Source organism: Lepidothrix coronata, unplaced genomic scaffold (genome assembly GCF_001604755.1).
Source record: "Lepidothrix coronata isolate B3197 unplaced genomic scaffold, Lepidothrix_coronata-1.0 Scaffold47, whole genome shotgun sequence".
Classification (NCBI taxonomy): domain Eukaryota; kingdom Metazoa; phylum Chordata; class Aves; order Passeriformes; family Pipridae; genus Lepidothrix; species Lepidothrix coronata.
In genome coordinates this window covers 5483939-5504263 of record NW_016690227.1, presented here as the reverse complement: position 1 = coordinate 5504263, position 20325 = coordinate 5483939, and the positions used below count along the sequence as shown (strand labels likewise).

The 20325-nt window shown below is 37.4% G+C and overlaps 1 protein-coding gene across 3 annotated transcripts in view; it reads left to right on the top strand.

Annotated features, from left to right (window-relative positions):
* Positions 1-20325, top strand: part of MOCOS (molybdenum cofactor sulfurase) — a 215894-nt gene that overhangs the window by 115722 nt on the left and 79847 nt on the right. For all 3 annotated transcript variants that reach the window (XM_017814904.1, XM_017814903.1, XM_017814905.1), the window contains one exon: positions 8128-8204. In XM_017814904.1, coding sequence (XP_017670393.1) covers positions 8128-8204 — 77 coding nt within the window. The remainder of the gene's footprint in view (positions 1-8127; positions 8205-20325) is intronic.

Genomic DNA, 20325 nt, shown 5'->3' with positions numbered 1-20325 from the left:
TTTTCTCCATCATCTGAGGATAAGTTACTGCTAACCTTATCCGAGGTCACTGATCTGGGTCTGCCTCACTGGCACACATGATTAGATAGTGGTATTTTTAGGTGCAGATTTTTAAGAATGAGTTCATGTTCAAGTGGAGCCTTTTTTGTCTGCCAATTTTTAAATTGTATTTAAATTTAAATCTTTAGCAGGTCATTACAAAGTTATTAATTATCCCCAAATGCACCTGTTTCAGGATGAAAGATTACATCTCAATCTTTGTGAGGAAATAAATCTGTTTATACTGAACATGGACAAATAAATACAGCTGGTCAGTCTTGCCTATGAAAAATTTACTTCCAGAATGTCTTTCATCTTCTGCCTCCTAAGGAGAAAATCAAAGAAAGGGTTTTGATTTTTTGTGAATGATTCACTACTCATAACTGACCAATGAACAGTTTATGCAAATACACTTTGCAAATTGCTCACTTTAACCATTACTTGGGGTTATATCTGGATATTGCCTTCCCATGAGAAGCAGAGGTGTGAACATTTGGATTATTGATCTATAATCATGGGAGTATAATGCATATCAAATGTTAAATACTCAGACAGATACAGAAATCATTTGCAATACACTTGTTCACACTGAATTGCACCTTAATGGAGTTCTTGTTGACATTAATAAGTTACAAGTTAAGATGAATGAGTATAAATTGCGAGCTAACTAGCTGATAGTTGAACATATTATTCTTTGAGACCAGTTAACCAGCAGGCCTCATGTTCCTAAAGACCTAAAATTAATATACCTCAAGGAAATATCCCTTTGCAGGCTGGAATTTAAAAGAGAAAGATTATTATGTTTCTCCCCACTGCCATAGCAATGCAATGAAAACATATTGGCCTGTTTTGTGAATTTGGAAGGGAACCTTTGGTCAGTGACATGCGATGAATTGGTTATTTTGTGACCAATGGCTTCTGGTGAGGAAAAAAAAGAGTAATGTTATTATTTTACTTTGGGGGGTCCTTGTAGGGGTAGGTAGGGTGTGTATGTTATCCCTGAGATATAACTCATTCATTGTTTTGTGATTTAAATATTTATGGCAAAGCTCTTGTATAAATACTTTTTTAGATATATTGTAAACTATTAATTGTAAGAATTATATTAGTAGAAGAAATTGAACTGTATTTAAAAATTGCATATAGTGAAAGTTATTGTGATACATATCGTAAGAAGTGTGATTTTTACCAAAAGGAAGAGTCCTGTGGAGCTGATAATCTGCAAAATCAGAATGTGTCATTCATACCAATTTGAGTAACAGACTCAAGGATTGCTAATCTTTTTAGTGCAAAAGGGGAAGATTATTAGAGATATACATAGTGAGCAAAGTTATCAACTAGAAGTTCATCAAATTGTATATAACGGAAAGATGCACAGGGACACTGGAGAAATAAATATGGATTGACTTATTAATTCAATTTTCTCCTCCACAAGGGGCAGTTTTTAGGGTGCTGGATCTCCTTTCATTCTATAAGAAACAATCATTGCTCATGATCATATAATATAACACTAACAGAGGTAAAAAGGAGTTGCTGAAATGGTGAGAGTAGGTGTCTTATTCAGAGATCTGTAACTTATTACTGCCCTCCTACCTACTAAATTCTTGGCTAACTTTAGCATGCTTCTGTGCAGGCAATTGCACAAAAGTTAGATTATTATGAAAGGATAGTTTAATGTTAGCATATATGTCTGTTACAACAAGCTATCTCCTAATTTTATTTACTTGCTTCAGTGGCATCCACTGTGTGAAACAAAGATATTTAGTCAAAATGATGTGTTTATCTGAGGTTAGTGGTCTCTGGATCATATACCATTCCAAAGAATTCACTAGTGGAGGATCAAAAAGCCCACAAGAAAATGCTTAATCTTGAGAGATGCTCTCTTAAAGTTCAGCTGTTGGTGTTAATGTGACCTGGGTTTCACCCAGTTAAGAAAGTGACCAATATGGACAACGAGCAAATTGCTAAAATTGAAGAGTATCATCTGTGGGAGACAAAATCGGACAAGGGGATCATGTCCTTTGGAGAGACATAAACACCCGGGAAAGGTACCTGAGGACTTTGTCTCAGGAAGAGCTGATGGAAGTTCTAAAGAGCAAAACAGGGCCCTAAAGGTTTTGTAGCCTAGTAATGATATGTTTTAAGTTAAAGAAAAGCAGAACAAATATAGCTCCTTTTGCAAATGTTATTTTTTGATGTTAGAAAGCAGTGAGACCAATTAAAATATGTTCCCCTGCTAATATCAGAGATGGCAATTACTAACCTAAGAACATGAATATGACTGAAAACAGTCTTTTCCTACAATCATAAGCTTGACTCTGTATACCCTAGGTGCTAGTGTCATTCCATAAAATTTCACTTTAGAATAAACAAGCAAATGTATAAAATGTAAAAATTGAATTTGCCAAGATAGTTGTTTCATGTGGCAGTGATATGAAATATCTCTATGAGCTGAAAAATAGTATCTGAATGAACTACTTTTAAATGCATACCAAGAATCTCTCTGTATTGTTGTACTTTTTAATTAGATGAAAATAAATGAATTGAAAAGATGAAAGGAACTCATGTAACATCTCACTTCAAAGGACAGCTCCACTCTTGAGAAGTGTTAAAAAAAAAAAAGAAAAAAAGAAAAGAAAAGCAGCTTATTCAAGAAATGTGCATTCTCTATGGATTTGGTTTTTCTTTTACCTGCTTTAGAAACTCAGGAATGACTTCTGTTCATTTGACCTAAATGGAGTCATTACCCAGGTGTAAAGGAGAGTGGCAGCAGGCTGACAGTGATGTTCTCCCCCGCCTTCCTTCATTGCAGTTGCATTGACTCAGCAATGCTCTCAAATGAGCAGTATTATTTTTGACCTCGTGATGGGATTTTTATCAAAGTTTCAGTGCTCTGGGCTGTGTTATGGATGCAAATTGCAGATGTGCAAAAGTTCTTTAGCTACCTCCCAAGATGAGAACTAGAACACCAACCCCCTCAAGTGTATATATATCAATGCATGCAGCCTGGGGAACCAACAGGAGGAACTGGAACTCCATGCCCCATCAGAAAGTTATGATATCATAGGAATAACTTAAACATAGTGGGACAACTGGCATGCGTGGAGCACTGTGATAGATGGTTATAGGCTCTTTTAGAAAGACAGGCAGGAAAGAAGAGGAGGAAGAGTCACACTTGAAGTTAAAGAGAACCTTGAATACTATAGAAGTCAACTACAGAGATTATGGAAGCTCTATCTAATGAGTGGTTCAAGATGAAAGGTGTCATCTCCAAGGAAGATCTTACAGTAGGCATCTGCTACTGACCTCCAAACCAGGGCGGTAAAGCCAATGCAGCAGTATCAGTGTAACTTAAACAAGCTTCAAATCAATAGAATGGGTGACTTCAACTACCCAAACAATTATTGAAAGAACAATACAGCAGCTCACATATCATCTGTCAGGTTTCTGGAATGTGCAAAGGACTGCTTTCTCATACATATGTTAGATGTGTCAGCCAGGAATGAGGCTGAATTTGCTACACACAAACCAAGAAAATGTACTTTGCAATATCTCAGTTAGTGACAGCCTTGGCTGCAGTGATCACAATACTGTGGAGTTTGGGATCCTGCTGAGCATGCTGTAGGTGAATAGTAAGACAAAAGTTTTAGATTTTAAAAGGGAAAACTTATCACCATATTCCAGTATTTAAAGGGTGTCTACAAAGGTGGAGACTCCCCTTTTACAAGGATTCACATGGAAAAGAAAAGGAGTAACGGGTGCAAGTTAATCCTGGGGAGATTCTGATTGGACACAAGAGGAACATTTTTCACAATGAAAGCAATGACCCATTGGAATAATCTCCCCAGGGAAGTGGTAGATTACCCAACATTGCACACTTTAAAGATTCAGATGGGCAGGGTGTTGGGCCATCTTGTCTAGACTGTGCTTTTGCCAAGAAAAGTTGGACCGGATGATTCTTGAGGTTCCCTCCAACCTGGTATTCTGTGATTCTGTGATTCTGTGCACACTGGCTCTGTGTCTAGATTTACTTTAACTGGACAAATGAATTGGAAAAACAAACAAACAAACAAACAAAAAACCCCACCCAAACAGCTGAATCACTCGTCTGCCTGCTAAACAAGTCAGCCTTCTCATAATCCAGCAGCAGGTGCTCCCACCCAAAAGCCTAAAAGCCATGCCTTGTATACTTTCCATATATAGAATATCTTATGTTATGCAAGGTATTTCACCACTTCAGCATTGGTTGATTGGTCTTGAGGGTCTTTCTGGGCTCCTGACTTAAGTCAGTGCTGTCCAACACCAGGGTAATATTTTTGCCTTGCACCAATTTTAGCTCTAAGTTCTCTCTTTAAACATAAGTTGTTTTTATAGACCCTAGGCACTTTATTTCCAATCACATCTGTCCAGGCCAAGGTTTTCGTCATCATATTTCCATGTAAAGGTTACCTGGCTAAGAAGAGGATGAATTGAATCTGCCCAAGGTGTCACCATTTCCTTTCACAGAATCATAGTACCATAGAATCAGCCGGATTGGAAAGGACCTCCGAGATCATCAAGTCCAACCCATGTTTCAGTTGTCCTGAAGTGTGGGATGATGACTTTAGAAAATAGCATTTCTATGCGGAAGTTTGACAGAGAGGTGTCACAACAAGCAGTTGAACAAGAATTCAAGGAAAGACTAGCCTGTCACCATCCCTAGGAAGATCCTAAAGGCAAGACTGCTCTCTGTAAAGCAATAGTTTTCTTTCATGACTCAAAAATTTTTCCTTCTAGAAGAAGAAATCTTGTGTGACCTGGAAAAGGAGAGCAGCTCATCAGCTTCATAACTCCTTGATAGATTTTAGGCAGGCTGCTCTGGTTTTTGTTATGCCATGAGTTGTTTAACCAGTTTGTCAGATAGCAATTTGATGTGAAATGCTATTAGCGTTTCACAAACACAATCAGCTAAGCAATTGAGCTCATCCCAGACGTGATTAAATGAGATCAATTATAATAAGATCTAGATAAGAGAGGTAAGCTTCTTGTTTCTTGGGTTGGTATTTGCAGTATTAGCTTTTGTAAGTATCCTTTATACATCATCAGCTGTAAAACCTTGATTACTACAGGAAATGGCTTCTAGACCAACATGCAAATGAACATCATCCTAGACTGATTATTCTAACACTGAAACTGCCATTGAGTGAGGAAACAGTTTATTTGAAGCATCAATTGCACGAAATAGAAAAGTAGTCATTGAAGCCAATGTTTTGCAATGCAAGAAGCATGTCTGCTCCCAATCTTAAATACGGTTAAATATTCTGACAGACAGCTCTTTGTGTCTCAAGAAGGGAATAGCTGCCCTTAGCATCATGTTTTGCCATGGCACTATTGCTATAACACTTAAGGCTTAATTTACTAAATATCATAATTTATAGATGATTCCTGAAAATTTTGAGACGAAGTTGCTCATCAGCAATATGTGAGAGTCAAGTGCACTGGAAATATTATATATATTATGTATATAATATACATATTATAGGAATAATAAATATTCATACTTTGTTTATCAGAAATGGAAAACTGGTAATGTATGAATAGAAGGGGCAATATGAACAAACAAAATACAAGAGAGGAATGTTGTGAAGTAGTCCATATCTAAATTGTAGAGAGACTTGCCCATATCTATGAGTAAAATTTTTTAGCATTATTTTCAATTCTTTTGTGGCTTCTGGTTCTTGCAATGGAGCTCCAAGAAGGAAATTTTTTGTGATAGAGAAAGACTAAATAACATGAGTCTGCAAAAACAATGAAGAATGCATATACTGCCAAAACAGTGCTGTTCTGGAGCATAAAATCTGACCAAACCCCCAGAACTGTGTTTACTTGCCTTTTTTTTTTCCAAATGGAAAGTGATACCTAAGCTCTCAACTATTTCCATAAAAATCTTTACAATCTCAGAAGAGTGACATGATTCATACAACTCTCCTATTGGGTAACAATGGATGTACTGTAGTTGTCTGCTTAGTTAATAATCATATCTAATGAACAGAAATACAATTTTTGCTTCTCCTTTTACTATAGGTAAGATTTGGAGGTCTTTGACAATCTAGGCTAGCAGCTTTGTTGCCCTTTCAAGAGCTCTTCTACTTTGATAATGATAAGGTTGTGGAGGATTGTGCCGTCTTCTTGATGGGCTCAGTGCCAGTGTCTCTGCTCTGATCTAGTTCCTAGTGTTTTACTTCCTTTGCTGGCCACTGCAAGTAACTGAGCAGGGCGGGTCAATTCCCCCTCACGATCCTCTCTGTAATCTCTCCTGGGCAGACTTGGGGGACCACTGTGACATTTCCTGGCAACCAGTGCAAGTTTATAACGTTTTTCTGTATTTAATTTCAAATCAACTGTTAGCCTCTGCTGCACCTTTTCTTCCTCCTCCTCCCACATTTTTTATGGCTTTTTGGATAGAGTAATGCTTCCTTCAGATACTGGTCCACAGGTCTCTGTGAAAATGTTGTTGGTGGTAGGTCTCTTTCAAATCACAGATGGTCATTTTACATTTCATCACTGACAACCTGTGAGGCTTCTTCTCTGAAGTTCAGGAGCACTTGTTTATTGTTAGTAGGCAAGATTCAAAAATTCCTAGGATGGATTCTTTGGCCTATGCTATGTTAAAATATGTGAACATGAGTAGTCTCTCTTGGGCTGTTCATCCCTGTATTAGTCCACCACTTTTCTCTTATCACTTGATTTATAATTATTTGCCATATCTACCTGTCTTCTTTCATCACAGCTGAACATATTATCATATATACACGATACTCTTGCTTTTTTTTTTTTGTGTGAACTTTTGCCAAATATTTTGGAAGCTTTATATGTCCTTCATCTGATGATGTCACTTGCAGTATTTAAATTATTTGATAACTATAGAAAAATAAAATAGAAATAAGAAAACTTACAGTAGAAGTGAGAAGTGAGAGCTGTTATGCTATTCTATTGAAGTTTATTTTAGTAAACAAAAAGCATTTGAATTCTGACATTTTTAACCTTTGACCCTTTTCACAATACATAATTAATTGTGGTGCCAAAAGCTTTTAACATGCATTATGAAAAATTATACATCCAGAAAAAAAAATTAATCCCCTGTTTTCTGGTAAAAAATGTGTATGTAAAGTGTTTTACTCAAAAGTGTGAAACTTTGTTTTGTTCTATCTCGTCCAGTCATTCTTCAATGTGGATATCATCAGACCTTTCTGAAAAAGTTATAAGGAACACCAGCTCCCTGTGAGGTCTCACAGTCATGGTCAGAGTTTAATTTTAAACTTGAACCATGAGATTTGCAGTTGTTGTTGGTGGGCTCATTTACAGCATTAACTATTACAATTTTGGAGACAGCTTCTTCATTCTTAGAGACTTGCTGTGATCCCAGGTTCAGTCTTACATGGTCCAGCTCTGTACAGTTCCAACCTCATCAGTTATCTTCATTATTCTATGTTCCTCTTTGTGGTGAAGCAAGATGAATACTCACTCCTTAAAACTTCTTGTGGACTGCGGTACACACAAAGCCTAAATGGAACATATTTTGATGCTTGATATGCTGTTGAATGCACCACTTCCTGAATACAGTCTCACCTTGTAGCTGCACCTTCTTCCCTTGAACTGTGGGAATGGCTGCAGTAGTTCATAAAATCTGACAGTTTTGTTTCCATTTGGTGTTTCCTTTAAAAGATAATGATAGGGATTGCACTTTTCCCCCAATTCTTTTATAGTGCTCTTGTTACAGGTCAGTTAAAAATTAATTTCCAGGAGGAGCACACAGAAGACATAACTGTTAAGCATTACTTTAAAATTAAAAACCCACAAGTAACCCATTCAGGGGAAAATTATAATTTTCTATGCGCAAGCAACTGTTCATATGAACCTCTATAGCCTTGAAGAACATATTTTTGATTCACAGGACACTACAAGACTGGAAGATGAATCCCTAAGAGAAGAGTTCCCCCTCTGCAAGTTAGAGTCACTGAATACAAAATAGTAACTCTTACAATAGACTTAAAGTCTCTACCATAGCTCTGTGTTTTGTTTACTCTGCTCATTTATTCCATTCTTTAGGTTTGAAGATGGCACAGTCTCTTTTCTTGATATCATTGCTCTGAAACATGGATTTGATGTTCTGGAAAAACTCACAGGTCAGTTAATATAACTCTAATACTGAAAACTAAAGTTCCAGATCTATAGACAGGGCACAAGTCTGATCTGTTTCTTATGGCTGTAGCTTAATTTTCATTTCTAGTGTTACTATCCACATTCATCATTGTGAAGAAGAGACTTCAGTGTAACTGAATTACTCCTCATATTGGATTATTCCAGCCTGGTTTGGAAAAAAAAAAAGGTATCCAGACTGTTTTGGATGTGCAAGACTTGAGTGCATCGAGCACTTCTAGTCTGCCTCACACTCACAAAGATGCAATAGGAAAGTGATAGTAGAAAGTAGTGTGTGGCTGAAAGCCACTGAGTGGCTTGCACTTTTTGATATCTTTGAAGCCCTTAACAAGTAGCTAACACTAAAGTCCCAAATAAAACTTTAAGCTGATCTTCAGGCCAGAACCTGTATGTGAAGAGCGACAGTCATGTGCCTTGTTTACTTCAGGATAGCCTGCTGCTTGTCTGACTCAGCACCCCAAATGCACAGTCTCTCTCTGTTTGCTGCCATGGGTCAGTGATTCTCCTGAAAAGGGTGGGAGGTGGCACCTGGCCAGGCAAGCTTGCACCATGGCATGTTACCACATGTGGAATGTGCCAGCATGTTCCTGAATGGGTTTCATACTCAGGTATGTGCATCCTTAATGTGTAAAGTCTGAACTTCCCATTTTCAGTGCACTCTTTGATTTCCTATATAAAGGCATAAAGTGCATTGTGATGTAAAAGAGGTGTGAGTCCAGAGAGACACTGCCTATGTACTTTTCCAGTTAGTATAATTTTAGCTAATGTCTGTGGTTTATTGTCATGATTTATCTGAAGGATTCTAGTTTCTTCTTCCTCACAGTGCAAGACTTCTGTGAGGAGTATTATGTTAGATTCTTCAGGTCCCATTCATGTGGAAATCAATAGCAGTTTTCATCCACTTCAGTAGGAGACCCAAAAAGTAAGGATGTTGGTCTACGTGGAGACTAAGGATCAGAAACCAGCCTTTAGTACATGTTCTTGTGTTATAGAATGCTGCTGAAAAATGAACAATTTTAAACAAGTGTGTTCCTTTGTGAAGAGGGCTTTGGTTTAGTGTATGGGAGCGTTGCCTGCCATAAATGTGAGAGTTGATGATATCATCTCCTCTATTACATTTCTCATCCATCTAAACCTCCTATTGGTACCTATTTCAGCTAAACAATTGAAAAATCTCTTAATACTAGGTTGAGAGGAACACTTAGCACTGAGCCGGAATAAAGTGGATATCAGTGGAGGACAGGGTAGAAAACAGACATGAATAAATAGTATGTTGAGACCTTTCAGTTGCCAAAAGTGTGAATTTGGCTTCAAATTTTCATACTTATAATCCTTTCATAAAACATTGAAAAAAATATTTTCCCCCATGAACATCATTGAGAACATGGACTTTTGCAGGTTATTTAATTTCTGTCAAAAGCCCACCATTCCCTTTGAACAGAGACTATGAGCATTTCTGTGTATACAACAGAGCTGTTGCATGCTGTAGAAGCACTTCATAATCCAGAAGGGCTGCAGATTTGTTTTAGGCCTCTTTACAAATACTTCTTCCACTTCAACTGTCAGAGTTTTCAGTGGCAAAATGCACTGTCAAATGTGAATCACTTCTGAATCTCACTTTGCTGTAGCTGCTAGAGTACTTGATTTGCACTCCTTGAACACAATGATTCTCATTCTGTGTTGGAAATAGCCTGGAGTAGAAACAAGCAAAATAAATTAATTTTATTGTTAATTTAAAATTGTTAATTTAAAATTGTTAATTTAAAATAATAATAAATTAATTTTTTTATTAATTCTATTCTAATGTGTCATAAAAACACTGCTGAAGTTCTTTTGGGGTGTGCTGTACCTGGATTATACCAGTGTAATTACTGAAGATGGGGAGGGAGATCACTAATGGAAGGTAACAGAGTTTCGATGTTAGGCAGTGTTGTGAAACATACAGATCTGTTGAGTCCAATACCATTTGTCTTAGTCTCAGACCTGTATCAACTTTCATTTAACAATAACACACATTTCGTGCCAGAGTTGCATCATGATGTGTGTGTGTTTAAACAATTTCAGAGGTCTTGTATCTATATGATTTTTAAACTTAACCTCAGCTGGTATGTAATTTTATGAGTAAATTTTCATCTGTTTTAAAAAAGAAACTAAAGCACATAATTTTCATTAAATTGTTGTAAAGTGCACTATAATTATAATTATAATGTCTGTTCAGGAAACATGAATTCTCTTTAGAAGGAAATATGCGTTGGGAAAAATTTTAAAATGCAGACTAAGTCTCCTAAGGACGATGAATTGAAAGTTGTCTTTAAATTCACCAGATGCTTGATTGCTTGTTGGAGAGTAAAGGTTATGTTGGCTTTCATAAAGGCAATTTTACCACATAAAGCAAAATACAGTGCAGAATGTTAAAGGCTGAGGCTAACTTGTTTTTTTAACTTGATCTTTGGAACTGTTGTTGCGTTTTGCCGTGTAATAATTTTTACTGTCCTCTGGTACATCAAAGACGAGTTGCACCCAGTGATAGGATGTTTAGCAGTCTGCGTTTGGTGGTACTGCACAGATTTTCTTGTGCGTTGTGCTTTAACACCTAGGGTTATGCAAGTCATCCAGATTAGGGACCAGAAAAAAAGTTTTCCTAAATCAGATTGGCAGAGATTACTGGGATTTCTTCTGTGTGGAGTTTGTGACTTCATCTTACCATTGTCTGGGTATGTCACCTAAATCTGGACCATGGGTGTGAGGCTTGGGTACTTTACTGCTTATATCCTCAGTGCTGCTTTCATTCATAATTTTAATGGATTTGGGGGTTTTCTTTTAAAAATCATGAGATTAAAGATGACATTAATACATGTGTTCTGGCATGTGATATACAGGTTTGTTCAAAATGGATGCTTCATTTTGGCTGCTGTTTAAGAAATGCTTCATTTTGGGGGAAAAACCTTCCCTTGCTTTAAGAGAAAGAAGGAATCATTGGTGAAATTTTTACCTTCTCTATGTCAGCCATTTGTGACAAGATGTACTAGAGCATAAAACAAACCTGGGCAATACTAATTGTACTAATATCGTCACCTCACTGCCTATAATTAACACCTTCTCTAACTGTATTTGAGATTATGTGTTGGGGGGGGCATTCTAAGAAAAATGGTTGATGAGTTTACAGTAGCAAGAAAATGCTTCATTCTTAATAGGTACTACATTCTTAATAGGGAAATACAAATACACTAAGGAGAAGGCATTTTAATTTCTGGCATCAGAAAGAAAAGTTTGACTTCTAAATGTGAAGGCAGTGCATAAGAGCTTCAAATCCAAAGGATTCCCGGATAATGACACTACTGGTATGTCGAAAGACAAAATTCTCCTTTCATCGATAGTGAGATGAACTGTCACTGGTGTTAACTTTCTGTGCCAAGATGAACTTGGTTTAGAGAACAAACAAGGATGTTATTTACTTACAGCTTAAGAGCTGTTGCTGCTAGCATGTTATGTCAATCCAGGTTTTCCTAGCTTTCTTTTGTGACTTGACTAATGCAAACTAGGCATCATTTGTACCCTTGAAAGCAGAGCAGAACAGCTAAAGCATGATTTGAGAAGCTTTGTGAGTTGCTAGAAGAAATCCTGCCAAGGCTGCCTTTAAAGAGTTTAAGCTGTATACAAGGTTTCTTTCTGAAAATTGCTTTTATGTTTTGGGTTTTTTAATAGTCACTTGCTAATATTGACATGGATTGCATTCACAAACTCCCTAATCTGTGAAGAGGCCAAAATCTGTGAAAGAAAGAAAAAGGTCATTCCTCATACCTGTAGAGATAACCCAGAAAAAGGTAGTACTGCACATTAATGTTTTGGGTGGGTTTTGTGTAATATAGCTAGAGAGAAAATGTGCTTCTTAGGAAATAAAAGAAAGATAAGATGTCTTTATTGTAAACTGAACTGATGAAGAAAAAACACAGCACAACTAACAGAAAATATACCCATGTGTGCTGGTTTAAAAGTTAACCAGCAGGGGAAATGAACTCAACTCAAGAGAGAGATTATAAGTCAGAATAACAATTTAATAAAATAATACAATAAGTATGATTATACAGACAAGCAAGTTGGTTTTAACCCACAAAACCCAAATGTATAACCCAGCACCCTGGGGCATGAACAAAGTGGTGTTTCTTGGGCCCCCCCTGAGTCCAAAGTAAAGGGAGAGGGCAAAAAAAACCTGCTGGTGGGAGAGCTGTTGCAGTCTGGTCAAAAGTGGTGATTGCAGTCCAGCTGAGGGTGGTGGTCTCAGTCTGGTTGAGAGCGGTGAGCTGCAGTCTTCCTCTGGATCCCACAAGTGGTAAAAAGGTTCCAAAACTCCAAGTTTATATATTCTCCAGTTCAGGCAGGAATGCTCAGTCCTTCCCTCAGAGCAGGGAATTCCATAAAAGAGTATGAGGATGCTTAGTCCTTTCCTCAGAGCGGGGAATTCCATAAAAGGGTATGAGGACAGGAACATCTACAGGCCTCTACTGCTAACAATTTCTGGGAAATGGCATGGAAGGCTATAGAATACACAGTTTTGGGTTACACCTATACCATGATGAACTGGTCTCAGCTGTCCTAACTAGGACACCATGGCAAGAGATAATTGTTCTGTGTTCAGACAAAAGTTAACAAGACTTCTGTAGTGAAGGCATTTGGGGGCATCCAGTGTTATTACATGGGAGATTTTCAGCAGGGTCCATTCAATGCTTGGGAGATTATGGAAAGAGGAAGCTGGAGCAGCTAATAACTGAGGGATCTGTGCAGGTGCTCTTGCACTGGCTGTGGTTTGCTGAGGCAAGAAATAGCAGGGAGCATCGGTGTCCAACACTGACAAGATTTTTACTTGATCAATGGTAACTAGGTTCTTGAGTTCTGCAGCTACTGAGGTCTCTCTTTGCAGAGCTGTGTATATTGCAAGTCCTAAATATTAAAGACTACAAGGAGAAACTTGAAATAATTTTGTTTTGGGGGGCCTTGTGTGTTTTCATATGAAAGGTTGCTGGAGTCACTGATCTCATTTTTATCACCAAGGAAGACTTAACTCTATCCTGTTGGCAGTAGAAGAGTCTCATGTGTGCCAGTTAGTATTTCCTGCGTTTGCCTTTCCTCTTTCATCCTTTTTTATGTGTCTAGTTTCATCCCTAGATGAAGGAGACATTAGTTAAAAGTATTGTGTATCCTACTAATCACAGTTTCATATTGTAGATCAGGTATTACTTCTGAAGTTATTGAAACCTATAATAATTAAGATCACTGCATGCAGTTGCTTTTTCAAATGATCTGTACACCTTCATGCAACTGTTGGTTAAATCATTACAGAAAAAAAAACCAGAACAACACACAAGACCAACCAGATATGGGGAAGAAATAGAAAGAGAAGTATTTGCACAGGAAATAAGATAGCTGTGGAACATGGTAGTATCCTCAGCTGTACTGTGTTGTGTGTCATTGTGTTGACTTAATAAAGCTGGCAGAAATGCCAAAGAGACAGTGAATTTATAAGAACTATTGTTCTGTACCATGAGGAGTGGCAAAATTCACTCCTACACTGGTTGTTCCCAAATACAGGTTTTAACACAGAAGTACAGCCATTAATTGCACATTCTCGTCTGTTTTCTGCCTCTGCTAATCCTTTTTTCCCCAGCCCTGATTGGTAACATAAGAATATGGACATCCCCATTGAGCTGGGGTAGCTATGACTCAGAGTTGTTAATGAGCTGGCAAGAGTAGAGTTGTCCATATGTTAGTTGTTCAGTTTCTTCAAGATGGTTTGTGGTGATCTAACAAGAATAATAAATCCTGAGCCTGCTCTCTCCCTGTCATTGAAATCAGGAGAGGTATACGGCAGTATACAACCAGGAAAGCAAGAGGAGAGAACATTTAATAAACTGCAGTGATTAATCTTTTTTCATATCTAATTCATTTATTTAGTTCCAAATAAACTAATTGTGTTCCTAAGCAAAGATATGGACTTTTTTTTTACAGCAAATAACTAAGCAACTAGTATGTGTTTTTTATTACACTGTTTATGAATCCTAGCTTAAATCGTGGAACTTTCTTCCAATTCAGATTAGTCATTGAACAAGGTTTCACTAATGTGAACAGCAATTGTATGGTCTAAATTTCTTGCAAGTGTGTGTAGCTTTTTTTCTGCATAATGGATTATATAAGACAGGTGTTTTTCCTGCCTTACATAAGATGGTTGCTGTAAAACTAAATCATGGCCTACTGATCAGAACCTCTATAGAATTACAGAATTACTCCACAGAGTAATTACCCACACTTGTTCACTTTCAGGTTTGCAACATGAGATTCTGTTTCACTCTGCGGACCTCATCTGTGTGCACACTCTTCTGACTGACGTCAATGGGGCCACGAAAAGAAAGCTAACATGATGACCTGAGAGCTAGATGAGGAATTGGGAGACTTGTTGTTCCTTTCCTTGGCCACAAAATTTACTTGACATTTATTAAATCGCATAGTTACTAATCTATTAGATACTAATTAGGGGAACAGGGAGTTAGGTGACTGAATATATTTTCAGATCTACATTTAATCTCTGGGTGGGATTTACCTTATGTTGATGTCAACACCTATGTCTGAGGTACTATTTAGATTCTCGTTGAAATCAGTGGAAGAGACTAACTTCACCAGCTTGATCTCTCTGAATTTTTTGAAATTTAGTATGAGAGGACTTACAGCCAGCAATAGCAGCTCTTCTCATTGTCTGTCAAAGGAGCTTAGATGATTAGCTTAGTGTGGTATAGGACATTTCTTTACTTTTACATAACCTTCCTGCTAATGATCCCTTTGGGATTAGAAAGCCGAGCTGTCAGATTAGTTAAGGTAGAAATAGTGATTTGGGATTTTTTGCTTCCCTTAGATCTGCAGCTTGGTTTGAGCAGCGCAGGTTCTACATTTCCTGTGGCTGAAATACACCAGTCAAACAGAACAGGGAACGTGCTGGAAGAACTCCGAGGAGCGTGAAGTGAGTTCTTCTGTTTGTGAAACCCATATCTGTCCATTATTCTAGGAGTGACTTCTGATTCCCAACACACATTTCATGCTTCAAATCCAAGTTTATTCAGATAGATGTTGCTTTCTCTGACAGGGAAAGGCTCACAGTCTGACAGCAAACTATCTCACAAAGGCAAAAAAGAAATTCTGTCTCCAGGGTGAGAATGTCCCTGTTATGGTAAAATAGTCAAACAGATGTCTTATATAAAGAGTGTGTATGTAGAAATTATTTCAGAAGTCTGTGATGATTTTCATTTTCAAATGACTGGTTACAGCAGATTAGGAGGAAAGAAAGCTCGATTGGTTCTTTTGCACCAAAAAAAGCCATTGTTGGGACTGTTGTTACTTTATTCAAATGCCTGCTCAACTGAGCACACATTTGCTAATGGCTGTAGATGAAATTAAAACAATTACATGGTCAGTATTACAAAATGAGCAAGTAGGTGAGGCAGTCTTGTGCAACTGCCTGGAAGTACAGCCAAGCACATACAATGCGTTTGGAAGGCAAGTTTGAATTAATGGATGGGGACTACCTTTTTTACTGTAGATACAGGATCTGTTCCCAGTTCTGCCTAAGGAAGCATGGTGAAATCTGTCACTTTCACTTTCAGTAAATAAAATGGGAGAAATTGTTGTACCCTCCTTTGAGAGAGAATAGCTGTAAGACCAAGTCTTCGATAAAGGCCACAGGAATATTAACAGCAGTCAAGACTAATGAATCTCAGATCCACTTGTTCCTACAGCGATCCAGCATTGCCCACACATGGTCAAAGGATATTTTGGAGAAGAAGTACTTTCTGTCTATAATACCTTTCTCCCAAAATCATTTTCTGTGTCAGATATAGTTAGGATGTGAAGGAATCATCATTTTCACTACAAAGTTGTCATTTTCATTGTTAAGAGATAAAGACCTGTGAGATAATATTTTTCAAAGGAGAACAGAAGTGAGGGCTTTTAGACTTGGGTGCAGACCTTCCAAAGACTTTTTGATGCCTAAATAGATTGATGAGGTTAGGGACCTTGTTATTCTTAGAATACCCATTTAAAATGGGAAGAAATAAAAATCCTGTTCGGCTGTATTCTTAAAAACCTGTATAAGAAGTATTCAAGAATTGCCTCTATATAGTTCCAGCTAAAACCAGAACTGAAGGAGAAATGGCAAATAAAATTAGACATAAATTAATTCAATTACATGTTAAACAGTGTGATGTATTGCTAATTATTTTTTACCACATCTTGATATACTAACAAGGAAATAAAATCTTACCTTGTGGATACTAATTTTCTTAACTGATAAGTGAACAGTTTTCTTATTAATATGTGTCTGGAAAATGAACCTTGACAGGGTGGTGAGATAAATTTAGTTTCATTAAAGGTTAGAGCACCCTGAAATTACAGAAAGGGTCAGCATTTTGCTATTTGTGGAGAAGGTCTGGCTGGCATTAGGGGTGCACACTTCAGCAGCCATCCCTCAGCAGATCTCAGGGTCCCATTCTAGTGTGTGCTGGCTACCATGGCAAGGATTACCTTATTACATTTTTAATTTCCTAGCTAACTGGATCCAGCTGTTTCAGCCCTTCATGCAACATAGAGATTTTATGCTAAATCCAAAGGGGCTAAATTAAAGCAAAATGAAATTTGCATATTGTGTAAAACTCTACTTGTTTGGCAGATCCAGATTATATGGTGCTAATCACAAACACTAGATAGAGTAAATCCTCTTGAAGTCACCCTGGGGTTAAGTCAAATGCTTTACACTCTTTGACACATACCCATGAAATATGTAATCAAGTCTGTTTGACGTCCTCTCCTAATTACGTGTGTGTATTTTAAGCAGATGCTTTTCCAGCTGATCTGTGCCTTTTGAGATCTTTTTTTTCGTTATTAATCAGAAAATCATGCTGTATGTTAATGGCAAGTGCCAATTATGAGAAACTAATATTAGTTTCTTTGCTTAGAAGCTGTGTTTTTGCAAATAAGACCATTTCCAAATAACATATAGATGTAAAGAAAATATAAGAACGTCTGAACGTTATCCATCAGGGGCATAATTATTGTACCATGTACTGCAATATTTCAGCCTAAAATGAAAATTTGTTTTTCCACATAATGATATTTTAGTTTGAGGCAAAATAGTAAAGAAATTCTCTGTTGGAAGTAGGAATGGATGGCTTGTTTTCACAAAAATTAGAATTTCAATGATAAAAATATTTTTCCCCAAGACTCCATATTCATAACTTCTACCAAGAATATTAATACATAAGTTTAGCCTTTATTGAATTCTTCTTACTCGGTGAGATAATATCAGGAGACAAAATTAATATTTAATTAAGTTGGGACTCACTAAGTTTTAAGTAAGTGCCATTTACACTGTGACTGCGTAAGAATAGTCTTCAGAAAGTGCTAGTGACCTAGTTGGTTCTACCCCTACTCTTCAGCTGAAGGATGCAAACTGCCACTCACATTTCACTGAAGTTTCAAACTGAGTATTTTCCCTTCATTGTGTTTAGCAGAGACATCTACTGGCAAATTGTTAACTGACATTCTCCTCTTCAGGTCCTACATTGCCATTTCTTACATCTCCAAAGGGGAGACTTAGTAACATAGAAATTATTACTTTGAAGCTTTTAGATGTGCTGCAGCATTAAATCTATTATTTATGGGAAGAAGCATTAAGCATTGTATCAACAGATACAAAATCAATAAAGGCAAAATAAAATTTTCCTGTTTTCTCGGTAAGGTTACTTCCTGTTGAATGGCTAGGCTACTTTCTGGAAGAATGTGCATATCAGAGAAGAAGAGGATAAAGAAGTTTGTAATTCATTATAGATGAACAGAACTAATTGCAAATCATGTGACAATCATCGTTAGTCTCCATTGATTTTGATTCAGTCAATATAGAATGGAAAGAAAGAAATTACAGGATATAACCGGAAGAGCTATTCTGCCTAGAGGGGCTGGTTTTCTGTGTAATGCTTGCTCCACACTCACAGTATATTTTTTCAGTAAACATCTACCTCAGCTGTCACCTTTTCCCAGTTGTTGATGGCTCTCAATAGAGCCATTCTAGATGGGGTTTCAACTCTTGTGCGCTGACTGCTCTAGTTGCAGTTTAAACACTTAGAGGCCGTCAGGGTGCAATGAGGCTCATGCAGACAGAGATACCAGCAAGTTCCTCTTGGGCTTAGACCCTGAAGGAGCCCCTGGGAGTCCATCTGGCAGCTCTGCTTCTCCTCTCCAGTCCAGCCTTGCTGCCCTCCCAGGAGACACACACAAAGCTTGGGGTGAGCCTGGCCTTGCAGAAGTGCAAAAGCAGAACTGAAAGAACATAGGTGATTGATTACCTGCTCCCAGCAAGAGGTCATTAAATATTTCAAAATTAGCCTTTGTATTTTCAGGTAGCCCATGGGTTCAAGACACTGTTCCATCCAGTTGGAGTGGGAACATTTTCCCACAATTGCTACTGGTAAAATATATTTTAAAAAGTACCTGTCTTCTAATGTTTGTTTTTCATGGTGCAGTTAAACAATTTTAAAAGGGATGAGTCCCTCTTATAAGAGGCCTGCTATAACAGTGAAATTTTTCAGGTTAGCTTTACTCAGGTAAAATGTGTCTATTATCTGAAGTAAAATTTCACTGAACCTACTTTGTATGTTTGTGTTCTACATTCCTTAAAGCATTCATTTTATTTACTCTAGGTTCATATGTATTTTTAATTGCCATTTCAGGTCTGTTATGCTTTCAGGACTCTGTGTGCACCTCAGCCTAATTACAGATTTGAGATCCACACATCTGTTACCCATATCACATCTCCTATTCCCCCATTTTCATACACATCCTAATTTCTATGAAAGGAAGACTTTACTGGACAAAGGATCTAAGCTGCTTTAATTGCAAATGTTGCAATTCTATAACAGCTGGAAAAATGATTTTGTTTTTCCTCTGCTCTTCCTTTCTCTTCTCCGTCTTTCTCCTTTTTTTTTTAATTTTAAAGAGATTACATGTATTTTGTTAAATATCTTAAAAATCGTACTCTACCATACTGTGTTTAATATGAACATTTGATTTAACTCTGTTGTTTCTTATGGTCTTTCAGCATGAGCCTGTTGTCTCATGTTCTGTCTAAAATTTCTGTTTTGACCAAGAATTACTACTTTTTGTATTTTATTCACATTATTAATTGAAACCCCAGGGTAGTAAAATTTCTGTCTAGTTTCTCCTTTAAAATACAAACTTACAAACTTAGAGTAGAGATGTTGGCAGAAGATCTGCTCAGATGTAATTACTTCACCAAGCAAACTAGGTTGAGCTGTTGTCACAGGAGCTGGCATAAACCCTATTTATGTTAGAAGAACTTCAATACCATAACCCCACTGGCAAACCTTTAAGGAAATAAGTTGTTTGCTTCTGAGTGTCCAACAGCACAATTCAGTATTTCAGTCATGATGTGCAAGCATTTGAACAAGCTGCTCAGGGAAGTGGTGGGATCACTGTCCCTGGAAGTGTTCAGAAAATGCTGAGATGTAGTGCTCAGGGACATGGTTAAGTGGCGGATTTGTCAGTGCTGGGTTAATCGTTGAACTCAATCTTGGAGACCTTTTCCAACCTTAATGATTCTATTCTGTCATAGTTTATTGATGTTAGTGGAGACATGGTAGTTGATACCACCTGGCCCTACATCTTTGGCCAAGATCATGGAGATGCTGTTTGGAAAGCTACCATTTATAGGTGGGTTTGACAAATATTTTCAGAGTACAGACCCCTAATACTAGAGCTAGTTTCACTCCTGGGACATGGCTAGTTCACACCGTAGAAGAACTTCATTCCAGAAACTAGAGGGCAAGGCTGGGGATCAGAATTATTGAACTGATTTTATTTATACAATAAGTTTTCATTAATTTTGGCAACACACAGTGGCATGATTTTCTTTTCATTCTGTATAATGAAAAATTGGAGCAAAGTGATGAGTGAACGGGTAACAGGGTAGATTGATTTCTCAGAGTTGTATTTGAGCCTGTTTTGGGAGGGAGGAGGAGGTCTACTTTGAAAGGG